The sequence below is a fragment of the Danio rerio genome, chromosome 5 (genome assembly GCF_049306965.1).
Source record: "Danio rerio strain Tuebingen ecotype United States chromosome 5, GRCz12tu, whole genome shotgun sequence".
NCBI classification, from domain to species: domain Eukaryota; kingdom Metazoa; phylum Chordata; class Actinopteri; order Cypriniformes; family Danionidae; genus Danio; species Danio rerio.
Window position 1 is genome coordinate 547,501 of NC_133180.1, and position 27,500 is coordinate 575,000.

The 27,500-nt window shown below is 42.0% G+C and overlaps 1 protein-coding gene and 1 long non-coding RNA gene across 6 annotated transcripts in view; one reads left to right on the plus strand and one right to left on the minus strand.

Moving 5' to 3' along the window:
* Positions 1-16,774, minus strand: part of ift74 (intraflagellar transport 74) — a 25,587-nt gene extending 8,813 nt beyond the window's left edge. The window contains exons 1-12 of one of the 5 annotated variants that reach the window (XM_073950122.1): positions 16,670-16,774; positions 12,783-12,868; positions 12,250-12,385; positions 6,673-6,721; positions 6,484-6,582; positions 6,149-6,209; positions 4,575-4,634; positions 4,413-4,474; positions 2,990-3,128; positions 2,784-2,846; positions 328-471; positions 176-216 (exon numbers count right to left, since the gene is read on the minus strand). In XM_073950122.1, coding sequence (XP_073806223.1) covers positions 176-216; positions 328-471; positions 2,784-2,846; positions 2,990-3,128; positions 4,413-4,474; positions 4,575-4,634; positions 6,149-6,209; positions 6,484-6,582; positions 6,673-6,721; positions 12,250-12,385; positions 12,783-12,866 — 938 coding nt within the window. In that variant the 5' untranslated portion in view covers positions 12,867-12,868; positions 16,670-16,774. Of the gene's footprint in view, positions 1-175; positions 217-327; positions 472-2,783; positions 2,847-2,989; positions 3,129-4,412; positions 4,475-4,574; positions 4,635-6,148; positions 6,210-6,483; positions 6,583-6,672; positions 6,722-12,249; positions 12,386-12,782; positions 12,961-13,108; positions 13,419-16,066; positions 16,086-16,194 lie in introns of those variants that run through there. The other 4 variants (XM_073950123.1, XM_073950124.1, XM_073950121.1 and 1 more) reach the window with 4 other exon arrangements.
* Positions 16,775-21,150: 4,376 nt separating this feature from the next.
* Positions 21,151-27,500, plus strand: part of LOC141385720 (uncharacterized) — a 6,880-nt gene continuing 530 nt past the window's right edge. The window contains exons 1-4 of the long non-coding RNA XR_012406612.1: positions 21,151-23,731; positions 23,846-24,198; positions 25,813-27,362; positions 27,426-27,500. The exon at positions 27,426-27,500 is cut by the window's right edge and continues 530 nt beyond it. This is a non-coding gene — a long non-coding RNA (uncharacterized lncRNA). The remainder of the gene's footprint in view (positions 23,732-23,845; positions 24,199-25,812; positions 27,363-27,425) is intronic.

Genomic DNA, 27,500 nt, shown 5'->3' on the forward strand with positions numbered 1-27,500 from the left:
ATCAATCAGTTCAATCAGCAACCACAGTCAGTTCACAACCAGTTCTGGATTCTGATTGGCTGTTGGTGTTTCTCCTCCATCAGCTGGGTAACTGCCCCTGACAGTGCCGATCGGTCCGTTGTGTGTGTGTGTATGTGTGTGTGTGTGTGTACAGCTGCAGGGTGAGAGCACTCACTGTCTCTCCATGCTGGCGATCTCCTGGTTATTCTCCTTCACCTGAGATCAGCAAAAGAGCAAAGCTGGAGTCAGAGGAGCGGAACTCAGTGTGTGTGTGTGTGTGTGTGTGTGTGTGTGTGTGTGTGTGCGTGCGTGTGTGTGTGTGCTGACCGTAGTGAGGAGGCGCTCTCTCTCGTGCTGTGGTGAGCCCAGACTCCTGTCCTCCGCCTGCAGACTCGCTCTCCGGTTCTCCAGATCCAGAAGCTGCTCATGCAGAGACACGGCAGCCTGCTTAGCCTGAGAGTGCAGGAGATCCTGTACACACACACACACACACACACACACACACACACACATTTATTTATTCAATATTAATCTTCATAGTGAGTGTGTGTTGTTAACTTCTGATATGATGAGTGTGAAATTAGTCGTTCTAGATGTCCTAAATTCCTGCCCTAATCGCTGATATCAGAAATACACGTGTATCATGCTGAAATATAAACGCAGATATCAGGATTAACATGGTGAAAGCTCTTGATATCAGGGATTGACATCTTTACTGATTCTTGATATCAGCAGTTCAGTTTCTGATAACAGTAATGCAGATTGTTGATCTTAATATGGAGAAAATTGCATTTTAATATGCCTGAATTAAGCTTTTAGCGATGCATATTACTCAAGCAGAAGAGTTTTGATGAATCTACAGTAGGAAACTGCTTTTGACATAAAATAAAAAGGAAACCACTGATTGGAGAATTGATTAATGCAGGGTGCCCGCGGGTATTTAAAAAGTCTTGAAATGTCTTAAATAAAATTTTCAATTTTTACGGTCTGAAAATGTCTTGAATTCTGTAATGTTTTCATAAGGAGATCTTCAATTTCATGTCCGACTCGTCTTTTTTATTTATTTTTTTAACCGCTATTTGACCAGCGCAACATTTGGGGGCAGCACTTCGTGGGTGCAACCTGCATCATTCCATAGGTGACATACGAGTAAGTGATTGATGAATGCGTTGCGTTGATACTTCGCCACCACGGCATTTTGCGAAATCGCAAGCATGGGCAAATGTTTGTTTGATGACAATTGGTTGGAGGACGAAAAGTATCGGGGGTGGCAAAAAAAACAGGCAGTAATCATGAAGGGAGGTGTGCTCTATCTAAAAAGACGATAAAACTGGGGACACTGGGCCGCAAAGCGCTCGATTCACACATGAAAGCAGAGAAGCACAAAAAGCATGTGTAGTCGCAGGCAAGTACTTTGCCCATAAGCATGTTCAGCAATGTTCCCTGACTCAGAGTGTGCGAGTACAATGTGGAAGAGACAAAACAGTATATTTAGCACGATTTGGTGTTGCCCTATACCAAAAGAAGAAACTAATTCACGAGCAAACAAGAACACTTTCATCATAATGTTTGATGAGTCCGTGAACGCAGCAACGGAGACTTACACTTGCACTTTAGACGTTGGTCGACTGACGAGACCGGTGCCCTGTTGTCAGGGTTGTAAGGTCAATCAGCACTCGGCATAAAAGTTTTTGCGTCCCTTTGACCTGTCTTGAGCATGACTCTGGCGAGTTGTGCCACGCTAATGCTTCACCACATCATTCATTTCCTGTTTTTTTTTGTTTAGGTAAAGTCTTAAATTTTCATTTTAGAGGACTTAAAAAGGTCTTAAAAGGTATTAAATTTCCTGTTAAAAAATGTGCAGAAACCCTGTTAATGTAGATCAGACAGGTTTTAGAAAAGTTAGACAGGCCTCTGACAATGTCTGATGTCTTCTTCATGTTCTCTCTACTTTTGAGACATCTGACATCCCTCAGCTTAGACGCTGAAAAAGCTTTTGATAGGCCTGAATGGAGTTACTTAAAGTATTTTTAATTAAAAATTAAAGTATTATTATTAATTATTATTATTAATTAAAGTATTTGGCTTTGACTCTAACTTCATTCAGATGATAAAACTTTATATATCTGCTTTCAGGCCGTGGTTCAAACAGGGCAGATCATCTCTAACTCTTCCTGTGAGCAGAGGATCTCGACAGGGCTGTCCTCTATCACCTCTATCTTATAGCCTGTGCTGAAGGTTATAGAGAAAGAGCAAATAAGGCAAGATCCCATGACTGTTCCAACAAGAATCGAAGACACGAGTCATGAAACCTCTCTTTATGTTGACGATATAACCCTTTACTTTACTCGCCAGATCGTCTCCCAGATTCTAAACCTTTTTCCACATTTAGCAGGTTTCCACTAGTGATACACGTATATTCTTGATATCAAATATTACAGTTTTACCAGCAATGATTCAACTGTTGTATCAAGAATAGACATTTGCACTGTGTCCATCTGACAACTGATATCAAGAACAGAAGCTGGCACTAGCAGGAAATCTATCTCTGCTGTGTAAAATTTAAATGTTCACTAGTAAGAAATCAATTCTTGATATCAGCAATTGTATTTCTGCTATGGTGGCATCATTGCTGATATCAGGAGTTAATGGTGTTACTAGTTAAAATGTAATACTGAGATCAACAATTGAAAATAGGTCGAAAACAGCTTGTCATAATGTGTGTGTATGTGTGTGTGTGTGTGTGTGTGTGTGTGTGTGTGTGTGTGTGTGTGTGTTCTGACCGCCTCCAGCATCTCTCTCCTGCTCATCAGTGTGTCCAGCTCCTCCTGATGCGTCTCCAGCTCCTGAAGCAGAGCAGAGCACAGAAACTGATATAGATGCAGTCAGCAGAAGAGCAGGACAGCACACCTGTGGAGGACACCTGAGGTGTGCTGACCTGCCTCACTTGTGTGTGTGTGTGTGTGTGTGTGTGTGTGTGGAGTGAGACCTGCAGCAGCTCCTCATTGCTGCTCTTCATCTCTCTGTACTGCTTCTGCTTGTCCTCACTCATCTTCTGTATGATGTCCTGAGCCGCTCGCTTCTGCTGCACCACCTGCTCCTCCACGGCCCGGATCAGATCCTCTTTCCTGACACACACAGGAAAGAGCCAACAATGAGCAAAACCATGAAAGAAAATGATGAACACAGCACTAATGATGGTCAATAAAGCCGTGCAGGAGACGCTGAGAGCGTGGAGGGTGTGTTATCCTGCTGAAGAGCACATCAGGTGGTGCAGCTCCTCTACAGCAGGAGAACAGCCCTGATCCTCCACTGCTCCTGTCAGACCATCATCACTGACGCCTCACAGCACAATTACTCTCTTATCCACGGTAAAACATGTTGAGCAGTGACGATGAATAATACATAACCCATCCAGAAGATGAAGATATCGGAGCTGTGTGTGTGTGTGTGTGGTCTGCTGGACTGTGAACACACAGCAGGTGAGTGCTCTTCTATATTTAAGTGATGTGTGTGTGCTGCTTCTCTCTCCTGGGCTCTGTGTGTGTGTGTGTGTGTGTCTAGTGCTCGCTCGCCTTCACAGACCCTCACTCCCATCCTCAGACCGCTTCTCCATGGGCTCACCGGTGCTGATATTTGGACTTTATCTACAGTGATACACAGATCTCTATATTACAGCAGATCATGGCATGCTAAACAGGTTTAAAGTCCCCATGAGATCAAAACTAGCCCTACTGATGTAGTCAGCTGACAGTGCCAGATCTGACACACCTACTTTACCACAACCAATCAGCCTGCAGTAGAAAAAACAAGCCACGCCCACTGTTTGCTCATTTAATGTCCCGTTTCTATAGGAACTGCGTCACAATGTGAACAGAGTAAGGATTGTTCATGCAGACTGAAGGGGTCGTTCACACACACATTTCCTCATCATTCACTCCGCCTCTACTGCACTCATCATGTCTGCTGCCTGCTCACATTACTATTTAAACTGAGCTCCGTCAACACAATTCTTCATTAATTCTGAATTCACAACTCTTTTTGGACAGTTTACTTGTTTAATGTTCGATCTACTTAAATCTGTAAAAACAACTGAGGAAGTGTAATCCATGTGTGTCAGGACAACATGAAGGGTGATTTTACAGTGTAGTTTAAACCTTTAACCTAAGCCTAACACTAAAGGAAACGATTTGAAGAATGCTGGAACATGCAACTGTTCAAATTACCGGCTTCAGCATTCTTCAAGATATCTCCCTTAGTGTTCAACAGCAGAAGGAAACTCAAAGGTTTGAAACTAGAGAAAATTGTATTATTTGTTGAACTGTGCCTTTAAGAGAGAGTGTGTGTGTGTGTGTGTGTGTGTGTGTGTGTGTCTGTTGCCCTCTAGTGGAGAAACTCTGCAGAGCACCTACTGTCGTCTCTGTGTGAAGATCACGTCTATACTCTGAGCTTCTCTGTCGTTCTGCGCCTTCAGCTGGAGAAAACACACACACACACACACACACACACACGCGCAGAACATCAGCAGAATGGCAGGACGCTGAACAGGAAGTGTCCAGTGCTGATTTGCTCACCATGATGATGTCATTCACCACTTCCTCCATCTCAGTGTTAGTGTTCAGCTTGTCCACCAACTGCAGAAACACACACACACACACACACACACACACACACACACTTCTATGTCTGGCAGAAGTAGGTTTGGGTGTCGTTTGGGTTTATTTTGATACCGGTGCTAACTCGATACTTTTAAAACGGTGCCGGTGCCAAAACAGTGCCTGAACCGCTACTTTTAAGCCACACAATTAAAGTGGATGACTCTAGAGAAATCTTTCATTTGACAAAATCTTTTTTATTTAAGTTTACTAGAAGAATATAATTAGAGTTTAAAGTAAACATCAGTTCATATTGTATATATTTGAATGACATTAATACATACTTCTTTCATGCATCAGTCTGCTGTCTTCATGAACAAGATAATTAAATAACTTAAACTCAAAATAATCTTCCATGTTCGTTTATTGGACAAGTTGTACTGGTGTAGGAGAACACATTTCTAACATTCACGTACATCAAGGCACATCGCTGCACCTGTTCACTTTAACAGACAGGTCTACTGCTGTGGTCAATTTATTTTGCCCTCCCATTGATTTACAATCATGTTTCTGAAAATTTTTACAGTGTTTCCTAAAAAAACAATGATTCTGGAGTCATAATAAGTTCTATTTATTGTTTATTTCATGAATAAAAGCTGCTTTTAATTGAAATAAAAATAAGGTCAGTATTATTAGCCTCTTTAAGAAGTATTTACTGTATATTTCTGATTTACACCACAAATCTGTTACAAAATCAATTGACTATTTATTTCAACTTCCGTAGCTCAATCATGTGTTGAAGACGGAAATCAAAATGAATGAAGGCAAAACTAAACTTGCTTGAATATGACTGACATGAGCGTGACTGAACACTACACTTGATCAGTGTCTCGCATCTGTTCATTGGCACTTGCAGACTGTAAATTCAAGACTGCATTTCCTAACGTGAAACTATGTGCACTAGATTCCTGATTAATAACGGTCTCCGCATAGCCGAGCACTTCCTATATTAAAGTGTTAAGATCGCTATTACCTGTGTCAATTTGGGCGTCCACCTCTGTCGAATGCGGGGAACTAGGCTAATGCGCGCAGCTCCGTCACTGACAGGGAACACGTGCGCACGGTGCTGTGTGAATGCTTGCTTGTAAAATCAGCTTCAGAACACTTAGTTTAAGCAAATCTGATGAACGTGATGACGCGTGTAGATCTGACGAGAGTCGCTCTCGTTCACCGAATGCGCTGTACTGCGTGTGTTGTGTGTGTCCGTTCCCTAGGCAACAGGAACAAACGCCTGACATCGCCTGTCTGTATTCCTCAGAGTTGGTCAGAGTGAAAGGTTTAGAGATTGTGTGACCACGTGTACCTGTGTGTGCCTTAGATGCACCGCTTAATGCTTCTTACGGCCGTGTCGCAGCAGCAGTGGCACCAAAATTAGGCACCGAAACTCATATGCTGATTTGATCCAGTACATACCAGTTACAAAGGTACTGGTGCTATAATGGCACCCAACCCTAAGCAGAAGGGTTTGCTCTGTGTGCTGTAGATCAGCGTACCGTATTATAATCCGCCAGCTGACCCTGAAGATCCTTAATTTCACCAGCGAGGACTTCTGCTCTACTCGTGCACACACACACACACACACACACACAGAAACAGACACACACACACACACAGAAACAGACACACACACACACAGTAATTAGACCTCAGAACAGCACTTATCAGATAGCCAAAAATGTGTTAGTATTGTGTGTGTGTGTCATTGATCAATCATGTGTGTGTGTGTGTGTGTCTAGTAAGTCTGCAGCGGTGTGTGTTACTGATCAGTCATGTGTGTGTGTGTGTGTGTGTGTGTGTGTGTGTCTGCAGGTGTGTGGGATGAGTGCACCTCTTCTCATAAGACAGGTAGACGGAGTTCTCCTGGTTGAAGGTGTCGATGTCCTTCTGCAGTCTGCTGGACTCCATCGTCAGCTCGTTTATTTTACTCCTGAAGTAAATCACAGCACATTTACCAGCGCATCACATCCAGGAGACACACACACACACACACACTGTTATAGGCAGAACACATACACACCTTAATAAGCCCAGATAATAAGACTTGTCCAGGATCTGCCTCTGGGGTCCTGCAAGAGTCAAGCACAGAGTGAGTGATCTCGCTGCCCACAGCTCTCCATCTCTCCACAGAGCAGACACATCTTTATGCCAGACATTTCTTTATTCCCTCATTTATTCTGCAATGGGGAAACTCCTGGATTTTGAAAAGGCGTATTACAGAAACATGAGGAGCTGTGTGGATGAGCATTAGCAAACCTCCTGGTTTATTACTGGTCTGCAGATATCCGACACTTGCTGCTCTGGTGCCTTTCTAATGATGAACCTCCTGCTTGGTTAGGGATTGACAAGGCGTCGCCCAATCCCAATTCTCCCTCTTAGGCCAAACTCACACTAGGTACAGTTGCCTCGAACCGGGCCAAAGCATGCTAGTTCCCCCCTCCCGTCTCCCCCGACGGCCCACACTCACACTACAGTCGGGCCTGGGCACGTTTACGTCATCGCTGCTGCGCTGTTCAGTGAGAAGCGCTCTCGCTCAGCACAGTGGAGATTTCTCTAGTTATATCGTGTCAGTGGTTTGCTATGCAGTGACATGCAGTCACATATTTCACCAAACAGTCCTTAGGGATGCGGGGACACGCAGTCAGATATTTCGCCGAACAGATCCGCCACTTTTGGCGCTCATAAACAATCATGAAGCCCTCGTGCTGCAGGAATGAGCAGGTCTGCTGAAGGTGCAGCTGTCGTGCAGTGAGGGGTTTGTGTCTTTAATAAACTACGGCAGTTTGCGTTCACTGAACAGTAAGAATGATTAATAAATCCATATCAAACAGTCCCTTAAAGTCACATCTCGCTTTCAGTTTCGGGCTTTGGTGTGAAGTAAACCGCGCTCAGGCCCACCTCTTCCAACCGGGCCAGAGCCGGCCAGGTGAACCGTGCCTAAGCACGATTAAGCGCACTCACACTTCTCAAACGATCCGGGAAACGGGCCTGTGCACGGTACGGATGACATGTGTGAGTGTGAGTAGGCCCTAAGCCCTTCCCCTTACCCAATCTCCATCCCAATTCTCTTTATCTTGAAGGCGTAGGGCAGGGCTCACCAAACTTGTTCCTGGAGGTCCAGTGCCCTGCGGTGTCGGAGTTTAGCTCCGACCCTAATCAAACACACCTGAACAAGCTAATCACGGCCTTCAGCTGCGGTCACACTAGAGTTTGAGCATGTGATATTCTGCCGTGTGGCGCTGTGAAAAGGGGCGGGATTAAACAAGCTTATTAGACATTATTATAAGCGAGCGATTGCTCCATGTTTACATTTCTGTACAGAGAGGTCATGTTCTGATCCTCCACTGCTCTCACGCAGTCAATTGATGCGATTTCGCAGGTCAGAGTTCACCAAGCTTGAACTTTGCACCGCAGCAACCTGAGAAACTTGACACATGACCCTGCGTTTCCGGTCTCACACATTGACGTGCATATATATGGAAGTCTTTGGGAGGAAAAGCTCAGTGTGAACGCAGCTTCACTAGGTATACTTGAAACACCCAGGCAAGTGTGTTGAGGCAAGTTAGAGCTAAACCCTGCAAGGACACCAGACCTCCTGGACCGAGATTGGTGACCCCTGGTGTAGGGCTAAGGGGAAGGGGTAGAAGGGGTATCTCCTTCAACGGAGATTTTTCAGGAGCACACTTGAAACCAAAGGGTAACAACATTTCAGCAGCTAGCTCTATGCAACTCTCACATGGTCGCCCACTGAAGCTAAGCAGGGCTGCGCCCGGTCAGTATCTGGATGGGAGACTACATGGGAAAGCTGGGTTGCTGCCAGAAGTGGTGTTAGTGAGGCCAGCAGGGGGCGTTCAACCTGCGGTCTGTGTGAATCCTAATGCCCCAGTATAGTGACGATTGAGCGCTGTTTTTCGGATGAGATGTTAAACTGAGGTCCCGACTCTCTGTGGTGGTTAAAAATCCCAGGATGTCCTTCGAAAAAAGAGTAGGGGTTTAACCCCGGCATCCTGGCCAAATCTGCCTACTGGCCTCTGTCCATCATGGCCTCCTAACCCTCCCCATATGAATAAAAATAGGAATTTGTACAACAAACAAGCTCATGTTTTATTACATTCATAACCCCGCTTGTGTTTTACCATCATGCTTTATAAAAAACACTAAAATAGTATCTATAATCTCTAATAATATCTGCAGTACAGCAGCCCCACAACATTCTGACAATCTGAAATGGGCCTTCATGTGCTGCTCCCTCACTCCCTTCTCTTTCGTGCTGACCCATGCCGGTTTCACCATTACCGTAGGCTGTATAGGCAGTATAGGTAAGTTCTGGGTTCAGCTCAGACGTCACTGCACTGCACGATAACCCTCGCTGTCCTCCCTCATCTAATGATCAGGCTTCTGGCTTATATTAAAGACCTCTACTCTGATAATAGTTCTGCACCATTTGACCAACTCAAGTGTCGAGTCTACCAAAGCCACAACCTTTCAGATCATTTCAGATTCGGGATATCACCCGTAAACACTTTCCAGCCGCTGCGGTACCACCCTCTGGCCTGATCAAGACCATCTCTAATAATAATGCTGGTCTAACTGGAGTAGGGTTGTAACGGTATGATTTTTTTACGGTATGATAATCGTCTAAAACAATACCACGGTTTGACGGTTTCGCGGTATACGGTATTAAATAGTAATTCTCATAGCAAAGACCCTGAAAAGAATAAGAACACGTTTTCTGACTGAACAAAGGTTTTATTTCAACAAACTTTTAAAAGAACCATTTTAATAGAACTATAGAAGTCTTTTATAAAAATAAACAGAAAAATCTCCCATTTTAATAAATTAAATTAGAAGGAATAAACAAGCAGGGTCTTTTAAGATTAGACAAAAATAAACTTAAACTGTCCTTCCTTATAAGCACGATAAATGGGAGACCAAAAGTGCAATACCAAGTTTATGGCTGTAAACATGTATTTAAAGCGTTGTTTTTTTCAGTCTAGGTTGTGATGAAGAAATGTAAGCATGTTGAGATTTTCAGGACTTAATCTTGACCGCTAAGGTGAGAGAATGTGTCCACTTGTACAATGAACAAATAAAAAAATAAGAAAATAATAAATAATGTGTCAAAGTCCAAATAAACATGGTGCAAATCCTCAGTAAAAAAAATAGATATAAATATTTACTATACTATAAACAGTTACATAACGAAACTAGATTCAATATGGAACATCCTTAGGTTTTATGTGCCAGCATGGATATGGTTGTCTGTGGATATGGATTTGGATATGGTTGTCTGCAATGCAGACAAACAGCTGCACCTTCATTTGTGTCTTTTGAAAACAGCAAGAGCAGCAGTTCGTCTTTGCTGTGTCACTGTTTTGTCATGTTTCTGTGCTGCTGTGCATGCAAAAGTACTATGAGAATTATTTCATGCAAAACTTTTTTTTTTTTGCGTTTTATTTAGCCGCGCATAAATGTATGCCTATCTCTCATTCCGTGTTGTTCAAAAAGCTCAGTGTTGGTCCACAAACAAAAGCGAAACCTATGCTTATTCGTTGTGATATAGCGAGTTTGAACCAATCTGGGCATGGAGGAGGGACAATGCATCAATGTATGATGTCTGGTTTGTCCGGAGACACAGTGACGAGCGTTTCTTTGTCAAATCAGCGTTGTCAAATTTTGATGACGTAACCGCACTGATTCCGGAGCCTCTGAAAGTCTGCAAATGGTATGTGATATAGCACTGGAAAGCTGAGATTCTCTACTTTATGCCAATCTTTGAATTGTATGAATCGGATCAGCGGATCAAAAGTTATTAAACATTTAAGAGCAATACTTATTTTTAGCCGCGGGCGGCTGTCTCTGTCTTTAAGGGTTAAAACCGTTGATATGCAATTGTTCATGGTATGATAATCGTGCACGTTCAAATCGTGGTAAACCGTCATACCGGTATATTGTTACAACCCTAAACTGGAGACATCTCTAAGATTTGCAACACCTCGCTCATGTCCACTCCTCCGCCTCTGAGCGTTTGTGTTGTACTCGGGCTGGGAAGACATCTGGTCGACGATTTTACACAAGGTCCATTCATCATCTGTATGTGCTCGTCATGCACAGTAGCCCACAGAGTCTCCTGGTGTAAGTGTAAACATGTTCCCTGATATTGACCCAAACTGTGATAAACGCCACAGAAATGTGCTGACAGTAGGCGGTCACTCTCGCAGCATGTCACATCTCAGAAAGTTGAAGCAGTGACTGTAGAATGAAAGGTTGTCTGTACCGTCCAGAAGAGTACCAGAGCTGATATAGCACAAGCGACATGAAACTCCAAGTGTGAAGATCGTGCCCCCCCACACCCCACCCGGCCTATTCAGTTTCATATATTTTCCCTTTTCTCTCCCTTTTAAAATGTTTTTTTTTTTTACTTTTTTCTTTAATTATGATTATTTATTGTGCCCAATACACCATGCTGCACCTCAGCTCTCAGCACTCACCCGTAATATTCTTCATTTGTAAAATTAATGCTGTCTGTTTACTCAATGTTAGGGATGGCTGACGTGAAACTGATGTTTGGACACAGTGTCGAGATCCCGAAGTGTTTCGAAACACTGCACCGAAGCATGATCCGAAACACCCAAGTCACGTGACTAAAGTGTTTCGAAACACCTGGTCACGTGACTAAAGTGTTTCGAAACACCTGGTCACGTGACTAAAGCGATTCAAAGCATCGATCAGCTTAGAGACCTGGCGAATCTGCATTTGACTGCCAAGGTCGGGGAAAATCCCTGTTTCATATGGCCTAGTGGACTGAGCGAGTACACGCTGTTACTATCCTTCGAATGACGTTTTGGGTTTGAATCCCGATTTGTACAAATACTCCGAAATCATGGTTTTGTGTGTTTTAATCATGTTTCTGTTTTATGGTGTAGCCTAAATAGGATACAGCTGCAGTTACGCCATCAATTTAGCATCATTTTTATAACACTGTAAAACAATAATCAATATTTTTACAGTATGGTTGGGTTTAGGGTTTGGGTAGACATTAGTGAAATGCCATAAACGGGAAATTAAATGAATAATATAAATAATTCTTGATAACTTCAGGCCACAGTGTCTGATCCAGCAACAACCCTGTTTGTTTTAAGACCAAAACAAGACAAATTAATTCACAAAGTGTTTATTCGGAAGTCAGACCAATGTTGAAACAAAACATTACAAGAGCAAAGCATTACCAACTGGTATTAAAGCATTTCAAAACATCTGCATCAGCCTGGCTTCGAACCCACTATCCCCGCATAGTAGTCAGAAACCTTAACCGCTCCACTAAATTACTTGAAGGTTCAAGCCTACAAAGTGGGGTTTAATACCTCAATTTGCTCAACTGTTCTTTGCTGAAGCTGTTTCAGTGTTTCATGCAGCCTGACTTCGCCCACCACTACTCAATATTGTACTGTTGTATATATTTGTTTCTTCTATTTGTACTGTTATTGTCTCTTTTACTTTTGCTTGTTAACCGTCACAGAAATCTGATGAATAAATCTTAGAAACAAAGTTCAGTGTGTGTGTGTGTGTGTGTGTGTGTGTGTGTGTGTGTGTTCACCTTTGATGCCCGTCTTCATTCCGCTCAGGCCCTGCTGTGTCACCGGACGATCCGCCACTTTAATCTGAGCTGACAGAACTCCAGGAGTGGCCAGATGTGCTCCTCTAGTGCCCGGACGGGCCGTCCCTGGGGCCATCTAACACACACACACACACACAGAGAGAGAGAGAGAGAGAGAGAGTCAGACAGAACACTACACACAGTCAGACAAACACACACAATTCAATTCAATTCAATAATTGCTTTATTGGCAAGACAAATGTTATAAATGTATTGCCAATGCAGTTATCAAGCTTACATAAAAAGTAACATACATATATATTTAAACAAACAAAAAAAAAACTGTACACACAGTAAATAGTGGTAGTAAAAAAAATAATAAATAATAATAAAAAAGATTATATTTATATTAATAATTACATAAAATATCAACAATACATCATAATATTCAATATCACATTAATATTCAATATATTATATAATTATTCAACATATCTTATTATTCACACACACACACACACACACACACTCACCGCTGTGCCCACTCTGCTGGCGGTCTGTGGTCTTCCAGCTCCAGGTCCGAATGAGCCGCGACTCGCCGGCCGCTGAGCCGACATCACTGACAGAAAGTCAGCAGATTAAAGATAACCAGCAGATCATATTAATGCGCCTCACACACACACTCTCACACACACACACACACACGGTGTCGTAACCCTTTCTACAAAGCCTTCATGTCGGGTGTGAGGTCTATACCGCACATCATGGACGTGAGGAGGCCTGAACTGCAGTGATGAGGGAACAGTGTCTCTGTGAATGACGATATCAGTGTGTCAGAGGACACTGAGCTGGAGCTTACCGTGTGTTAGAGCTGCACAATTAATCGTAAATATCTCGATCTCGATTCTGTCAATCATATTTTCAAGTTCAGGAGAGAAGAAAAGGCGGCTGCGCGAGTCTTCACACTGTTTTACATGCGTTGTTCAGCAACGCGGACACCCCCAAATGAAAGAGTCACATGCTGTATTTATAAGATACAATTCACCTCCAAAATGTCATGTCTGTCTTCATGTAATGTATTTGCGACCGCAAAATCACACGTGATGTGAGCTGCTGGCTGTGAGCTGTTACCACAGAAGGCCGGTGTTCCGGAGAATTCAGTTCCCCCTGTTCCCCCCTTCACAGCGCATGCGCTAATTCTCAGTAATGACGTCATGCTTTCGCTTCGCTAGTGAATAAATTCGTGTTGGTTTTGAAAAAAAAATTCGTGTTGGTTTTGCTGTATTAACAAGCCCAATGTTGGTTGCATTAAACAATGTTTTATTATATTTTGTAATTGTAATTTTTGCATGCACTCATTAATTGTTTTGTTGTTAATGTGCGTGTTTTCTCGTGTTTCTTTCAAACAAGCATTGTCTTTAAAATAAGCCTTGTCGAGAAAAATATCACTGCAAAATTAGTGTCTTTTGTTTTAGGTAAGTCACGATGATGCTTGTAATGTTTAAAAATTGCAGACTGTTAATGCAAACATTTGTCACTTATCTGCATATGAAAACACATGGGAACAGATTTTCTGTAAGCAAGGTAAGTTTCTGTATTAAAAAACAAAACAACAATACAATAACGTCTTTTTAATCTAATAATTGTCTCCAACAGTTTTCATCTGCAGAAAGGGCATTTAAACAAAAATTATGGATACAGCACATAATACAACTAAAAGATAGACTTAATTTTTTTTATAACTTTTGAAAACTTTTTCCTATGTCTAAAGGGGTGTTACCATTGAAAAGGCGTGGGATTTTTTTTACATTGCCCAAAGAAGTGTTAACTCCTATATATTACCTTTGGTGGATTTAAAAGGCACTACAATGATGCTGGTAACATTTTTTAATGGCATAATTATTTCTAAACTTGTATATGTGTAGAAAAGTGTATTTACAGTGATTTATGTTATTTTTGTGGACTACACAATGACCATATGCATTCACCTGCTTGGGTAAATGGGTACTTTTTTATTTTCAACAATTTTGTACCTTTGGTTCTTGTTAAATTGACAAAAGCTGTTAAACATTATTTTAATGTTGAGTCAGTTGTGGGTAATTACCCTGCATGATCTTTCAGATTGACTGTGATTGATGTGGTTATCACCAGTCATGTGTGGCAGAATAGGGCTGTGCGATATTGAAAAAACAAAACAAAACTAATATTGAAAAATTTTTGTTGTTCTGCCTTATATATTGTGATATAAATACAATTTCACCAGATTGGTTAAATAGCTCTGTTAGAAAATAATTAATTATTTTACATTGATTGGCATGATTTTGTAGGGGACTGATTGAATCATGCATAAAACAATTTACAAGCATAGATAAACAGGGCAAAGACAAAACTGCTGAGATACACAGTGTTTTATGTTTTTTTTTTTTTTGGAGCATTCAACACAGAAATTGAATAATCAAATGTAAAATAACACTAGTCTTCTTTATATAAAAAATAAATACAATTAATATTTGTTTAAGATATAAAAGTTATAATTTATTGTGCCTGAATGTATTAAACTCTTTAAAATCACATGCAAATTATAATTTTTTAATTTAATTTTGGTTAAAATCTGCAGCTACTCCACAAATCACATGTACTCTGAACTTATGTGCTGCTCAACATTGCAGATGTGACAACTGCAGATGGGCACATTGCAATATTAATGCTGATAAGATATATTGTACAGGGTTGTTCAAATAGTAAACTCATTTAATGCATCATCCATTTAATTTATGTTTTTTAAATCTAAGAAAATTGTTAGATTTAAGTCTGACGTTAAAAGGGCATTGTATATTGTGTTTTCCAATCCTCAGAAGGTAACACTTTCCTCTGCTTCGGGAAAATCCGTACTCCAGTGTTTTTAATGTAAAGTCACTTTCTGAAGATACATGACAAGTTACGTAAATATGTCTTTTAAAACAACAAGTATCACTGTGATTTATCTGAAATAAAACGCACTATAATTTGTGCAGTGTATTATGGTTTATTTTTTCGACAAGGCAACTGTTTGAAAGAAACAAGCGAACGCGTGCTAAAAACAGGAACAATACAATAGACACGGGTGTCCATGCAAATAATTGCAATTTTTTTAAAACTCTGTGATGAAATAAACACTGGGCTTACGAAAATACAGCAAAACAACCGTGATCTGTTTCAGTTCGCGAAGCAAATTCATGACGTCATGATTTGTGTACATGGAATCAGCCTAAAGTTGCGCATGCGCTGTGAATGGGGGAACAGGGGAACTGAATTCTCCGGAACACCGGGGGCGCGCGCGCCTCTGAATGAAGCCTACTGTAGTGAACAGAACCTGCATATGCTGGGAATTACAGGCAAGTTAATGAAGTTGTGAATAACATCAGTTTGTGGCACAGAGTGATGGTTTGGGAGCCGCGCGGGAAGTGAACCGCTCTTAGCCATGACAATGAAACCGAGAGCGCGCACAGTGTTGCAGATGTAGCTGACTGACTCCAGCCCAAACAGCATCCAAAACCCGGCTAATGCAAAAACCCACCCAGTGTTCTGCATTCACGAAAATCACGTCAGTGACAGATTTTAAGCAGAAAACGACAGATTGTAAGCATATGTCTCAAACACAATAATTCAACTTCAGAATTATCATCAGCATTAGTGACCAGGACACATCTAAAGTCTGTTCAAGTCCACCACTCCTAGTCTATACAACAATCAGCATTTTAACAGTACAGCTACACAAAGCCTACTGCTGTTTAACCATGTTTGAGATTAACAATAATGATAGCGCACTCATATTAACCTTCATTCACATCTAAAGAATCGCGAGAAAATCCTGATCTTTATTTTAGGCAAAAAAATAAATAAATCGCAATTCTCATTTTAGCCAGAATCGTGCAGCTCTACTGCGTGTGTGTGTGTGTTGTTTACCGCTGCTTTGAGTCTCGGCTCTGCCTCCAGAGCAGCACCAGCACTGTTTGACTGACTGAACACTGTTGTACACCGAGTCCTCGGCTGATCATGTGACTCCTCTGCTTATAATGAGCTATAACGCTTCTCTGAGCTTGTGTCAGCTGAATGAGGCGTTCATTAAGAAGAAGAGCGACTGTAAATCCAGTTACACCTCGATTATGAGGACACTGAGCTCCACGCGCAGAACACGGAGACTGAGCCTCGAGTAAACAGATGTTAAAGCTGTTGAGTTTAAAAGAATAATGAATAAAGAATAATGAATAAAGTTCTTCCTCTCTTGAAGAACTCTTGAGGGAAACCCGCAGAGCAGCCGCAGCGAACCGCTAGCGTTAGCATTAGCATCAGCTAGCAGTACAGCGGTTATCCTCCTGATCGGCTCAAATTAACCACACGAGCACACCTGATGAACACACAATAACCCGCGCTCGCTTACCTGCGACTGCGCTGGAAACACGGTGTGTTGACGGTAAGCACAACTTCAGGTTTAGCCAAAGAGCATAGAATCACCAAACACTCGCCTCAGAGTTGCTAAGCAACCAAGCCATCGCGAGATTTCCTGCTAGTTCAGCGCCATAGATATATACACTAGATATCGCATAGGGACCCTGAGCATGCGTCAATAGCGCCGCCATATTGGTACAGTGCTCCCAGGACAAATGACATTCAACCGCACTAGTCAAGAGTGTTATTACGTGAAGATGCGGGACTTTAGCGCTGTCTACGGGTGTAGTAACGAGCAAACAAAGAAAACAAAGCACAAAGGCAGAACATTTCATAGGTAATATTAAGTTATTTTCTGTTTTTGTATGTTCTGAACTTTTGTGCTAATCAGGTAACTTTATTGATGATGATAACAGTCACTTACTGCATTCACCATACGGCAAAGCAGCTCCAACTCGCACTAAACACTCGGCTTATGCTAGTTTTGTTGAATAAAATCAGCAAACAATGCACAAGAAATATGACAACGAGATGCTGCGCTGCCAGAAACTGGTATTAATGTCGGCTAGTGAACGAGTCGTTCATAACAGAGATTCATTCACAAACGAATCGCTCCCTCCGTCAGTATGAGCAGTGAAAGCAGGAGAGGAGCTGTGCTTCAGGACATGATTAGATCAAATTTAACAGGGAGGGTGAACAGTACATTTCTGTACACACAAACCAATGACTGTAAAAAAAATATGGACGACGCGGCAGCCCCTTTTCCCATTGAACGCCTTGAGGGCAAAACGCCTGCTTGACGGGCACAAACTGTTGCAAAAGACTGCTGAAATTGGAGCCAGACATGCGCAGAAGGACTGTCTGATGGAGCCAGAGGAGCCGCGAAAATGAGCAGAGTCGAGCTTCCAACCAAACGCTTTATGTAAAATAAACCACACCCCTGAACTTCTCAGCATGCGTTTACTGACATATCAACACAAATATTAACAAATATAAGGGTTTTATATATTCAATCGCGCCAGCTCCGGGCAGCAGCGCATAACCTACTCGCGGCGTCGCGGGCTGATTCCGGCTCGCATGCGGCAGCGCCGGGTTCGCTCGGCCGCCGCATCTGGCTCGATTGACTCGGGCTGGAATCGGGCAGTGAGTCCAGGCATCCGGAGTAGGTCCAGCAGAGGTAACATTAGTCAGTCTGAGCTCTGAGGGGTAAGTCTCTGTCAGGGGAGAATCTAGCCGGAACTGGTCCGAGTGTATTTTGCTATCTGGGTGGTTAAGCGTGTATCAGCAAACTAATAAAGCCCGAAAAAAGCCCTGAACTTAGCGAATAAACAGTGTTCCACCAGATCATGTATGTCAGAAACTGTAGTTTACTGCTGAACTCATTTTGTCATGGTAAAATAACACAGAAATCGAGTAATAACACTTCAGTCTCCTGCCGAAGCTCAGACGCGCTGCTTTGAGAAACTGTCAATCACAGCTGTCAATCACGATGACACGCCCAGCATTAAATTACTGCTAAAAACAAACTGTTTACAAAAATGAAGATCTGCACCTATTTCAGCACAATAACCAGTGCCTTAATCCACCAGAACCATCTTTCCGGACATTTTATTGCAAGTGTAATAATTTTTTTATTTGGGCTCAAGTCTCCTTCATTAACACGGAGGAGGCGGGCTTTATGACTTGTACTGCAGCCAGCCCCCAGGGGGCGATCTAACGGCCGAAACCTTCACTCAAACGCAGGCTTGCGGCACACTTGACACAAACACAAGCTTTTTGTCAGGAATGTCCGTGCGGTCACTGATCCATCAATATAGAAAAGTGATGTAAAATTATAATTTTCGTAATATAAAAAGAAAATTGCATACTAACATCCAGGAAACTCCCGATAACAGATATATGTGTGTATGTGTATATATCTGGCTTTGGATGGGCACAGTCCTCCACTGTACTTGGTCCCGCATTCATTTTAAAGGAGCGCTACCCTGTTCCAACATGGCGGCTCTATTGACGCATTCCTTCCAATAGACAACAACAGGGTAGGCGACATCTAATGTATATATCTATGGTACAGTGCTGCCACAGGCCCCGCCCCCTGCTGTCTACTTTACACACACACTCTAAGAGCTGTATAATGAATGGGGCATCTCTGTACTTCAACACACACACTCGCAGCTCTACAGACATAAGAGGAGCTGATCTCAGTGTTTCCGCTGGCTCATTTGTCTGGAGCTCTGATGAAGAACCCTCGCCTCAGCACTGTACAGCAGCTCCGGCTAGAGGAGGTCAGTGAAGCGCGCACACAGCGCTGAGGCTCAGCTCAGCTCATCAGGGTCTTCATTACACCCGCTGATCCCCTGGCCTGAGCTGCGGTTTCTGATGGAGAGGGGTCTGGCTGCAGACTCGGTTCAGGGCAATCTGAGCTGCATCCAATGCTTTTTAATGCGCTCACCTAACCCTACCCGTCACAGTGACGTCACTCCCTCCACTGAGTGCATCGAGTCTGACAGTGCATCTCTGAGTGATGCAGTCTCAGCTTGCATCATAAAGGCTGCATCCAGATACTATTGTTCTGATGAGCACACACAGGCCTACAGTCATGTCAGTATAGTGAACGGTCATATACAGCAGTGTAGGCTGATCATCAAACACAGTCATGATGACAGAAGAGTGTATTCATCTCACATGCTGGAGCAGCGGGTACTCACACTAGATAATAACTGCATCTGTTGGGTTAAAAACAGGGTTTTCAGCAGTCGACTGACCCAGAACAGTAGTGAGGTGTGTGTAATGTTGTTTTGCATTATAGAGTGTGTGTGAGCTCTAGCACTATAGGGTATATATGCAGAAGCACTGTTCAGGTTTCAGTAACGGGGGTCAAACTCTCAGCTGCACCCCACATCATCATCATCAGTGTGTTTAAGGTCAGTTTTCTTCATAAATCAGCGATCTCCACAGCCTGGGTGATATATCTAATATAAAGTGGGTCTCAGAATCAGGCCCGGCCCTATACGTTTGAGGGTCCTGCTTTGCTCTGAATAGTGGAGTATTGCCAATGCAAACCAGCCCGCAATGATCATGTTGCTTATTAAATACAATCAATGAAGCAGAACAGTAAAGCCTGACCTCTTCCACTTAATAACTCTCTGTAACAGCACTGCATCTGTCAACTAGCAGCTTCAAACATGAACAATTAACCTATCTTTATTGAAGGAATCAGTGATTCCCACTCTTCATTCTTCTAGAGCAGCGGTTCTCAAACATTTTTCACCAAGTACCACCTCAGAAAAAAAGAGTCTCTCCAATACCACCATGATGACTGGTATTGAAATACATAGCAGGCCTATTTGAGCAGCTACACATTTACAAACATGGCAGATTAATTCTTATTGTCATGAATATTTATTATTGTCAGCCACTTGAGCTATAACACTGTACAGTGCTTACAGGTAAAAAAGATAAATAAAACACAACATTTAAATGAAAATGAGCTTTTAAAGTTAATTAAGAATGACACTGTACTTACAAAGTAAAAAGTAAACTGCTGTACTTAAATGTAAAGTATCATCATATAGTAGCCTATTCATCAACACCTGCAAGTGCTTCTGGGACCTCATAAATGCAGGCTATACCGTATGTCAGCATATAAATCCTTGTGATACATTTTTAGACATATGTTGCACGCATATATGACTTATTTGTATATCTTTGATAACATTAACCTGTATTTTGAATACATGAATTGGATTTACGTATTTGAAATTAGATCTGCTTACTGCAACTTAAATTAAATCCGATTAAACTATACCTGCCAACATTGGGATATAAAAATACAGCATACGCCCCCAACAACCGTAACAAACATGGGGAGGAAAACAACCTCAAATGATAGAATACACAACAAGCACTAGAAAAGTTAGAATAAAATGTTGTGTGTTCATTCTTTTACTTTATTGATTCAGCAATTCCTCCACGTAACACTAGAAGGAAGCCTGTGTATCACAGTTTGACACTATTCTAGAGTGTTTAAAACATACAATATTAATATCCGCTTGTTAAGTGGTGACGTGTTTGTGACGTGTGTATGCTGTTTCCGGGTCCAAGTCGCCACTCATTTGAGTGGAGAAATCATTCGCTTATGATCACGTTTTATTCCTATCACACATTAAAGTTAATTTTATATAAAGTCATAGCGTACACAACAATCTCTGGGCTTGCTGCATAACAAATACCAAAAATTTAACAATTCATAAAAAAATTAATCACTTTCTGGCCATCGGATATTAGGCATGGACATATATATACTGCCATCGTGATTTTCGAAAGCCTTAAATCGCTTTGTAAACGTTTATTATTACCATTTAATGAGTCTCCCCATTCAGTTGAATAGAGCGCTTGGAGCCGGAAGCCGCTTCGCGTGACGTCACACTTAACAAGCGGATAGCAAACAGATTCTATACAAGAGTCTAGGTTGAGTTTTTACATTTTTTTTTTATAAGTTCCAAAAGCAATTAAATACAACACTTAACCAAAAGTGAAATGCATTACTGATCAAATAAAATACAATTAATAAAATATACGTTCTGAACTCACTCAGAGCTCACTAAAAAAACAACAACAAGAAGTAACATCATACAATGCAAAGACATGAATAATGACATCCATAAGCAAAACATATCACGTAAATATTTAAACAATATTCATAAAAAACATTTGAAAAAGTGATGCAACTGCATTAATGTTAATACCCAAACACAAACTTCAGTATTCCCTTCATTCTCCTTCCCTCTTTCTTACATTAAGGCTTATATATATGTATATGTACACACTCACTGCAAAAAATGCTTTTCTTACGTAGATTTTTTTGTCTTGTTTGTAGTCCAATCATCTACAAATTCATAAATCAAGAAGCATTTTCTAGACAAGCAAAACATATTGTCTCATTTTAGAAATAATCTGCCAAAATAAAGTGAGATTTTCCTTAAATCAAGCAAAATAATCTGCCAATGGGGGAAGCAAAATAATCTTGTTTTTTGATTTGTGATAAGATTGTTTTGCTTGATTTAAGGAAAATCTCACTTCATTTTGGCAGATTATTTCTTAAAACAAGACAATATGTTTAGCTCGTCTAGAAAATGCTTCTTGATTTAAGAACTTTTAGATATTTTGACTAGAAATGAGACAAAAAAAATCTAAGAAAAGCAGTTTTGCAGTGTGTATATATATAAATAAGTACTTATATTTTTGAGATGCATGGTCCAGAGCTCATATTAGATCAATTCAGCTAGGGAATAACTTTATAAACATGTCTCAGGAAAAATATTGCCAGTGTGCAAAATATGTCAGACATGATTGCAGTTCAGTAAAATGTGTTTTAGACTATATAAAAAAGCAGGTCTGTAAAACCAGGAAAACATAAAATACTGAATATAAGCAGTCGACATTTTATCAATCTGCAATTGCCTCCAATCAGTAAATGTGCCAGTAGATCATGTCCTGAACATCATCATCAGCACTTAAAGCAATGCTAAATATGCTGTTGTGCTCGTCTCTTCCCGTCATTTTCCTGCATCTAAAGAGAAGTGTTAGATTAGTTTATTTCTATCAATCCTAATGAGGCGGTTAAAGAAGCCAAGGTCTGAGCGCAGATTTGCGTGGTTGTTGTTGTTGTTGTGACCGGTTGGTCTCGCAGGATTGAACGTCTTACACAACGTCTCTTTCAACTTTAATAAAATGATGATTTTTTCTTTTTTCAATAAAAACGTATCAATATTTAAGCACTAAAGCACTGTCGATAAAGATCCCTAGTGTGTTATAGGCCCCCTAGCGGCGGCGGAGTCCTAAGCAGCGGCTTAGTTCACGTTATCTCTGCTCAGAATGCACAAGCAGCGCTGCATTAAGCTGCATCTCCATCTCCATCTCCCCGCCATGTGTGTTTTACAATACGAACACTCATGTTGAACACATTAAACAGTTCCTCTGCCTCCCGTCTTCATCTCTACACAGCTTCGTTACACAGTGACGTCTGATGATGAGCTCTGCACACACTCTTCATCATCTGTGTGTGTGTCTGCGGGTCCTGCAGGGTTAAGGTCAGGGCTCTGGGCGTGCCGTGTCCTGCCCGGCCATCACCACACACACCTCGTACACACGGAACGCAGCGAACGCAGTGGCCAGGAGACACGCGGCCCCCAGAATGTACCACCAGTTGAAGAGGCCGAAGGAGACGCCTTTAATGATGCAGTACAGGCCGAAACACACCAGAGCCACCGCCGAGAACAACTGCACACACAGCGGGGGGCCCGGGGAGCCCTTCTCCTCCCCCATGCTGGAGCTCAGAGCAGCGGCCCTCAGGAGCCCACGAGACACGCAGGAGACCGGCGGATTGGCCCTCAGGAGCCCAGGGCAAACGCAGAAGACACACAGGAGACCAGCAGACAGGCCCTTAGGAGCCCAGGGGACACTCAGGAGACATCCAGGAACACAGGTGACCAGCAGATGGGCCCTCGGAAAATCAGCAGACAGGCCCTTGTCAGCCTAGTGGACCCTCTGAAGCCTAGCAGATAGGCCCTCGGGAGCCCAACGGAACCACAGGAGCCCCGAGGACATTGAAGAGCTCAGAAGACGGACACGCAGGAGGCCAGCAGATGGTCAGGAGGCCAGCGGGGCGTTTGATGATGCAGACTGAGCAGATAATGACAGGAGCTGCCGCATATATACTGCCCTCAGCCCCAATCTCAGATTACAGAGCGCAGAAACACTCTAATTCTGCAGCCGCCCGCTGGATTAAACCCGCAGAACACTGATTACGCTGACCTGCAGCTTCTGCTCATTACCCAGAGTGACTGACCTGCAGCTTTAACAGTACTGTCAGCTCAAACACACACACACACACGCACACACACGCACACGGTTCAGGAGACTCTAACACATCCCTTTGTGAAGGATACGAGGAACAGGGTGTACTGATGAAGTGAAGGTTGTTCTTCATCAGTCTGAGAATTCGCCATGGCTTTATTTGAGTGATTGAGTTCAGTTCACCTGGGTTGTTCCTGTCGCGGGTGCACAGTGTGTGTCAGAGCAGATTAACAGATGAAGAAGAGAGAACATAAAGCAGAGCAACACTTCAGACATGATGACCAGGGTCAGATTCAGAGCGTACTCACAGCAGTGATGATATTCTGCATGAGTGCGTCAGTAAGAGATGATCTGGAGCAGAATCAGTGCAGATCTGGAGTCAGTTCAGTGAATGTGGACGAGTTCAGATCCACAGAGATCTCACACACCGGTTCAGTGCAGAACACGAGGAGTCGAAGCGGAGAAATGCGGATGAGGAGGCTCCTGTGTGTGTGTGTGTGTCCAGCAGGTGGAGCTGTGGCGCAGCAGTAACTCCACATCCTGATGGAGAAACACTCGAACACGGATTAAAAAAATAAATAAACTCCGTCTCAGACCTCTCAGACACACTCTGGAGCTCATCTCCTGCTCAAAACACCAGAGTCACATCAGGGGCCAGTTTCAGTAAGGAGGTTCAAACAACACAGAGTTTAAACTTGAACTCTGAGTTGATTTAGCGAGAGATTAAAAACTCTGAGTTTTCGGTTTCAGAATAGCTGATCTGAGTTGGGTCAATCAACTTTGAGTAGATCAACTCAGAGTTAAGCGCGCACACCGTGACTTTAAAAAGGCATTATCAATGGAGCGCAGACATTACGAGTGATCATGGCAACATCTTAAAAAGAGAGATCAGCATTTCTTTCTCCGGCTGAACTTGATCTGCTCATGCAAAGTTATAGCAAATATGAGTGTATATATTTAATAAGAAGCAGCCATCAGTGAAGAAGGGACAGTTAGCGTGGGAAAACAGCTGCTCAAGTTAATGCAGAATTTTTAATTTTAAGTATTTAAACATTTAAATATAATAAAATAAGTAATGTAATGTGTGACGTTTATACTTTTTTCTAAACTTTTATACACGTTTATCAGTTTTAATAGATTTAACAGTGCACTTGTGTGTCTGCCTTATATTGATCAAGTGATAGAGGTTGATATAACATTAAGAAGGTAAGCAGTAATAAAATAATTTAGACAGAATAATAATCCCATTAATCTAGTAACAGTGCATGTCGAAAGTTAAGCTAATTATTTATGAAAAAAAGGACAAGCCTCGTACATGACTTTGTTCTGTGTGTGACAAAAATGTAGGCAATAGCTGTGTTTCCATCAAAATATAGGCTATTACATAAATTTGTTCAAAACTGGAATAACGCCTAAAAATAAAGCAGCGTTTTTATCCAAAGAGTCGAAGAGAACACAATCGTCACTTCCTGATTAACTTGCGCCAAATATCAACAGTAAAAACAGAATTACTGCGGTAGAATAAGCTGCATCAATGATTTTTTTATTTAATTAATGTACCTGAGCCTCAGAAGACAATTGACACACAATGAACACGTGGGGGCGTTTGAAGCCAGACGCGGAGATCTTGACACGCTCCAGACGCTCGGAGGTCATTAATAATATACACTAATACTGAAACAGTTCAGGCATTTTAGAATCACTAAAACACCATTTAAGATGTTCTGCAGTGTGCTCAGCCTGCTGGTTTGTCCTTTCACACACATTTTCATCATCATCTCTAACAAACCATTTTTAATGTACATACTGTAATTTGTTAAGTGCACTTCGTAGTTTATGTGCATCTGATCAAATAAAAGTTTAACCTACTCAGTTATGCACATGTTTTATTATGCGTATTTTCCACAGTTATGTGAATCATGATGTTTCCATCAATCATTTTTATGGGCATTTCCACAATGAGCTCTAAAATAGGTGTGTGGAAATGTAAGACTAATGCGAGAAACACGCTTCATCTTTAAAAAAGGAGAGGAGACCGACAGAATCTGAGTTTAGAGAATAAACCTGCTCCGGACCAGGTTAGATTCACAGAATAAGTGACCACGGTAACTGACTCTGAGTTAAAGTTAACTCTCTTTTAGAAACAGGCTTGACTTACCCTGCCTTCTCCAGTTTAACAAACCTGCCGTTTTAAAATGGAAAACCCAGAGTTTCTGTCATTTCAGGGTTAAACTACTCTGAGTTTTCACTTAACCTGCTTTCTGAAACAGGCCCCAGGGAGAGGGGGTTCTGGGTGTTTAATGTTTTGGCTCTTGTGTTTAATCATGTTGTGGGTGTTTTGGTTGTTAAAGTAAAGTTACTAACTACAAATACTCCAGTTAGTGTAATCGAGTAGTTTTTCTCAGGAATTGTACTTTACTCAGTAGTTGTAATAATGTGTGCTTTTACTTTCCCTTGAGCACATGTTTAGTGCAGTATCTGTGCTGTTACTCCACTGCTGTCCTTCATCCTGCAGCACTACTGGATTATTTCTTGTCTATGGGGATTAGAGAAGTCAGTGCTGTGATTCCTGTCCAATCAGATCACACACAGAAGGTAAATCACATCATACTGAACTCCCTCAACACATGTGCACTTTACATTGCAGCAAACTGTCTGGAAGCATTACAAGTGTCCAAGAAGATGTTCAGAGTCTTCACACACACTGACCCAGAGACTGTTTAGATCAGGGATGCCCAAACAGTCCTGGAGGGCCGGTGTCCTGCAGATTTCAGCTCCAACTTGCCTCAACACACCTGCACGCATGTTTCTAGAAAGCCTAGTGTGAGATTGGTTAGCTAGCCCAGGTGTGTCTGATTGGGACTAAACTTTGCAGGACACCGGCCCTCCAGCACCGAGTATGAGCACCCCTGGTTTAGATGCTGTCACTGATGAGAAGATGACGGATGTTTACTGTATGATGACCCAAATGGGCTCAAACACCCAGCAGCACAAGACATCAACATGCCGTCAGATTGATGCTGTACCCTAATGTTGTGGAGACGCTGCATTTTGTTTGGAAATGAAAATCGGGTTTACATCAGAACTCAACGTCAGCCCGATGACAATGTCCAACATCCAACCTAAAACCAACCAAATATCAACGTCTAATGATGTCACAGCTTTACAATGTGTTGACGTTACCACTGTGATGACGTCTATCAGATGTTGAATTTTGGTTGCCTTAACTGATGAATAAATGTCAGTATCTGACGTCAACATGATGTTGGTTTAAGATGTTTTGGTCACTTTCTAACAACCTAAAATCAACCAAATATCAACGTCATTTGACATCATTATTGGACATCAGAATAACGTTGTCTTTAGACGCTGGCTAGACATTGAATTATGGTCACCTGACATCACAACCTAACTCTAACCTAATATTAGCGTCTGATGGCGTTGTGTGTCTGCTGGGCAATCACTAAGCGCACTACAGAATGTTACGTTTACACACACGTCCACAAATGACATGTAAACGCATCAGCCTTATACAGCGTAATACTCACTACTCATGAGTACTTTTATAAGGGCTACTGTTTACTCCTACTTTGAGTAATATTTACAGCAGACACTTTTACTCTACTCACTACATTTTTAGGAAAGTAATGCTGCTTTTACTCAGGTGTGCGTTTTCAGTGCTCTTTCCACCACTGGTAGTCATGGGTGTTCTAAGTGTTGTGGGTGTTTTGGATGTTCTTGTGGGTGTTGTTCTGAGTGTTATTTTGAGTTTTGGTGTTGTTGTCTGTGTTTTAGGTGTTGTTGTGTGGTGTTCTGAGTGTTGTTTTGTGTATTCTGGATTGTTGTGTGTTGTTTCATCATGTTGTGGGTGTTGCTGCATGTTGTTCTAGGTGTTGTTGTGGGTGTTTGGATGTTCTTGTGGGTGTTGTTGTGTATATTCTGAGTGTTCTTGTGGGTATTGTGTG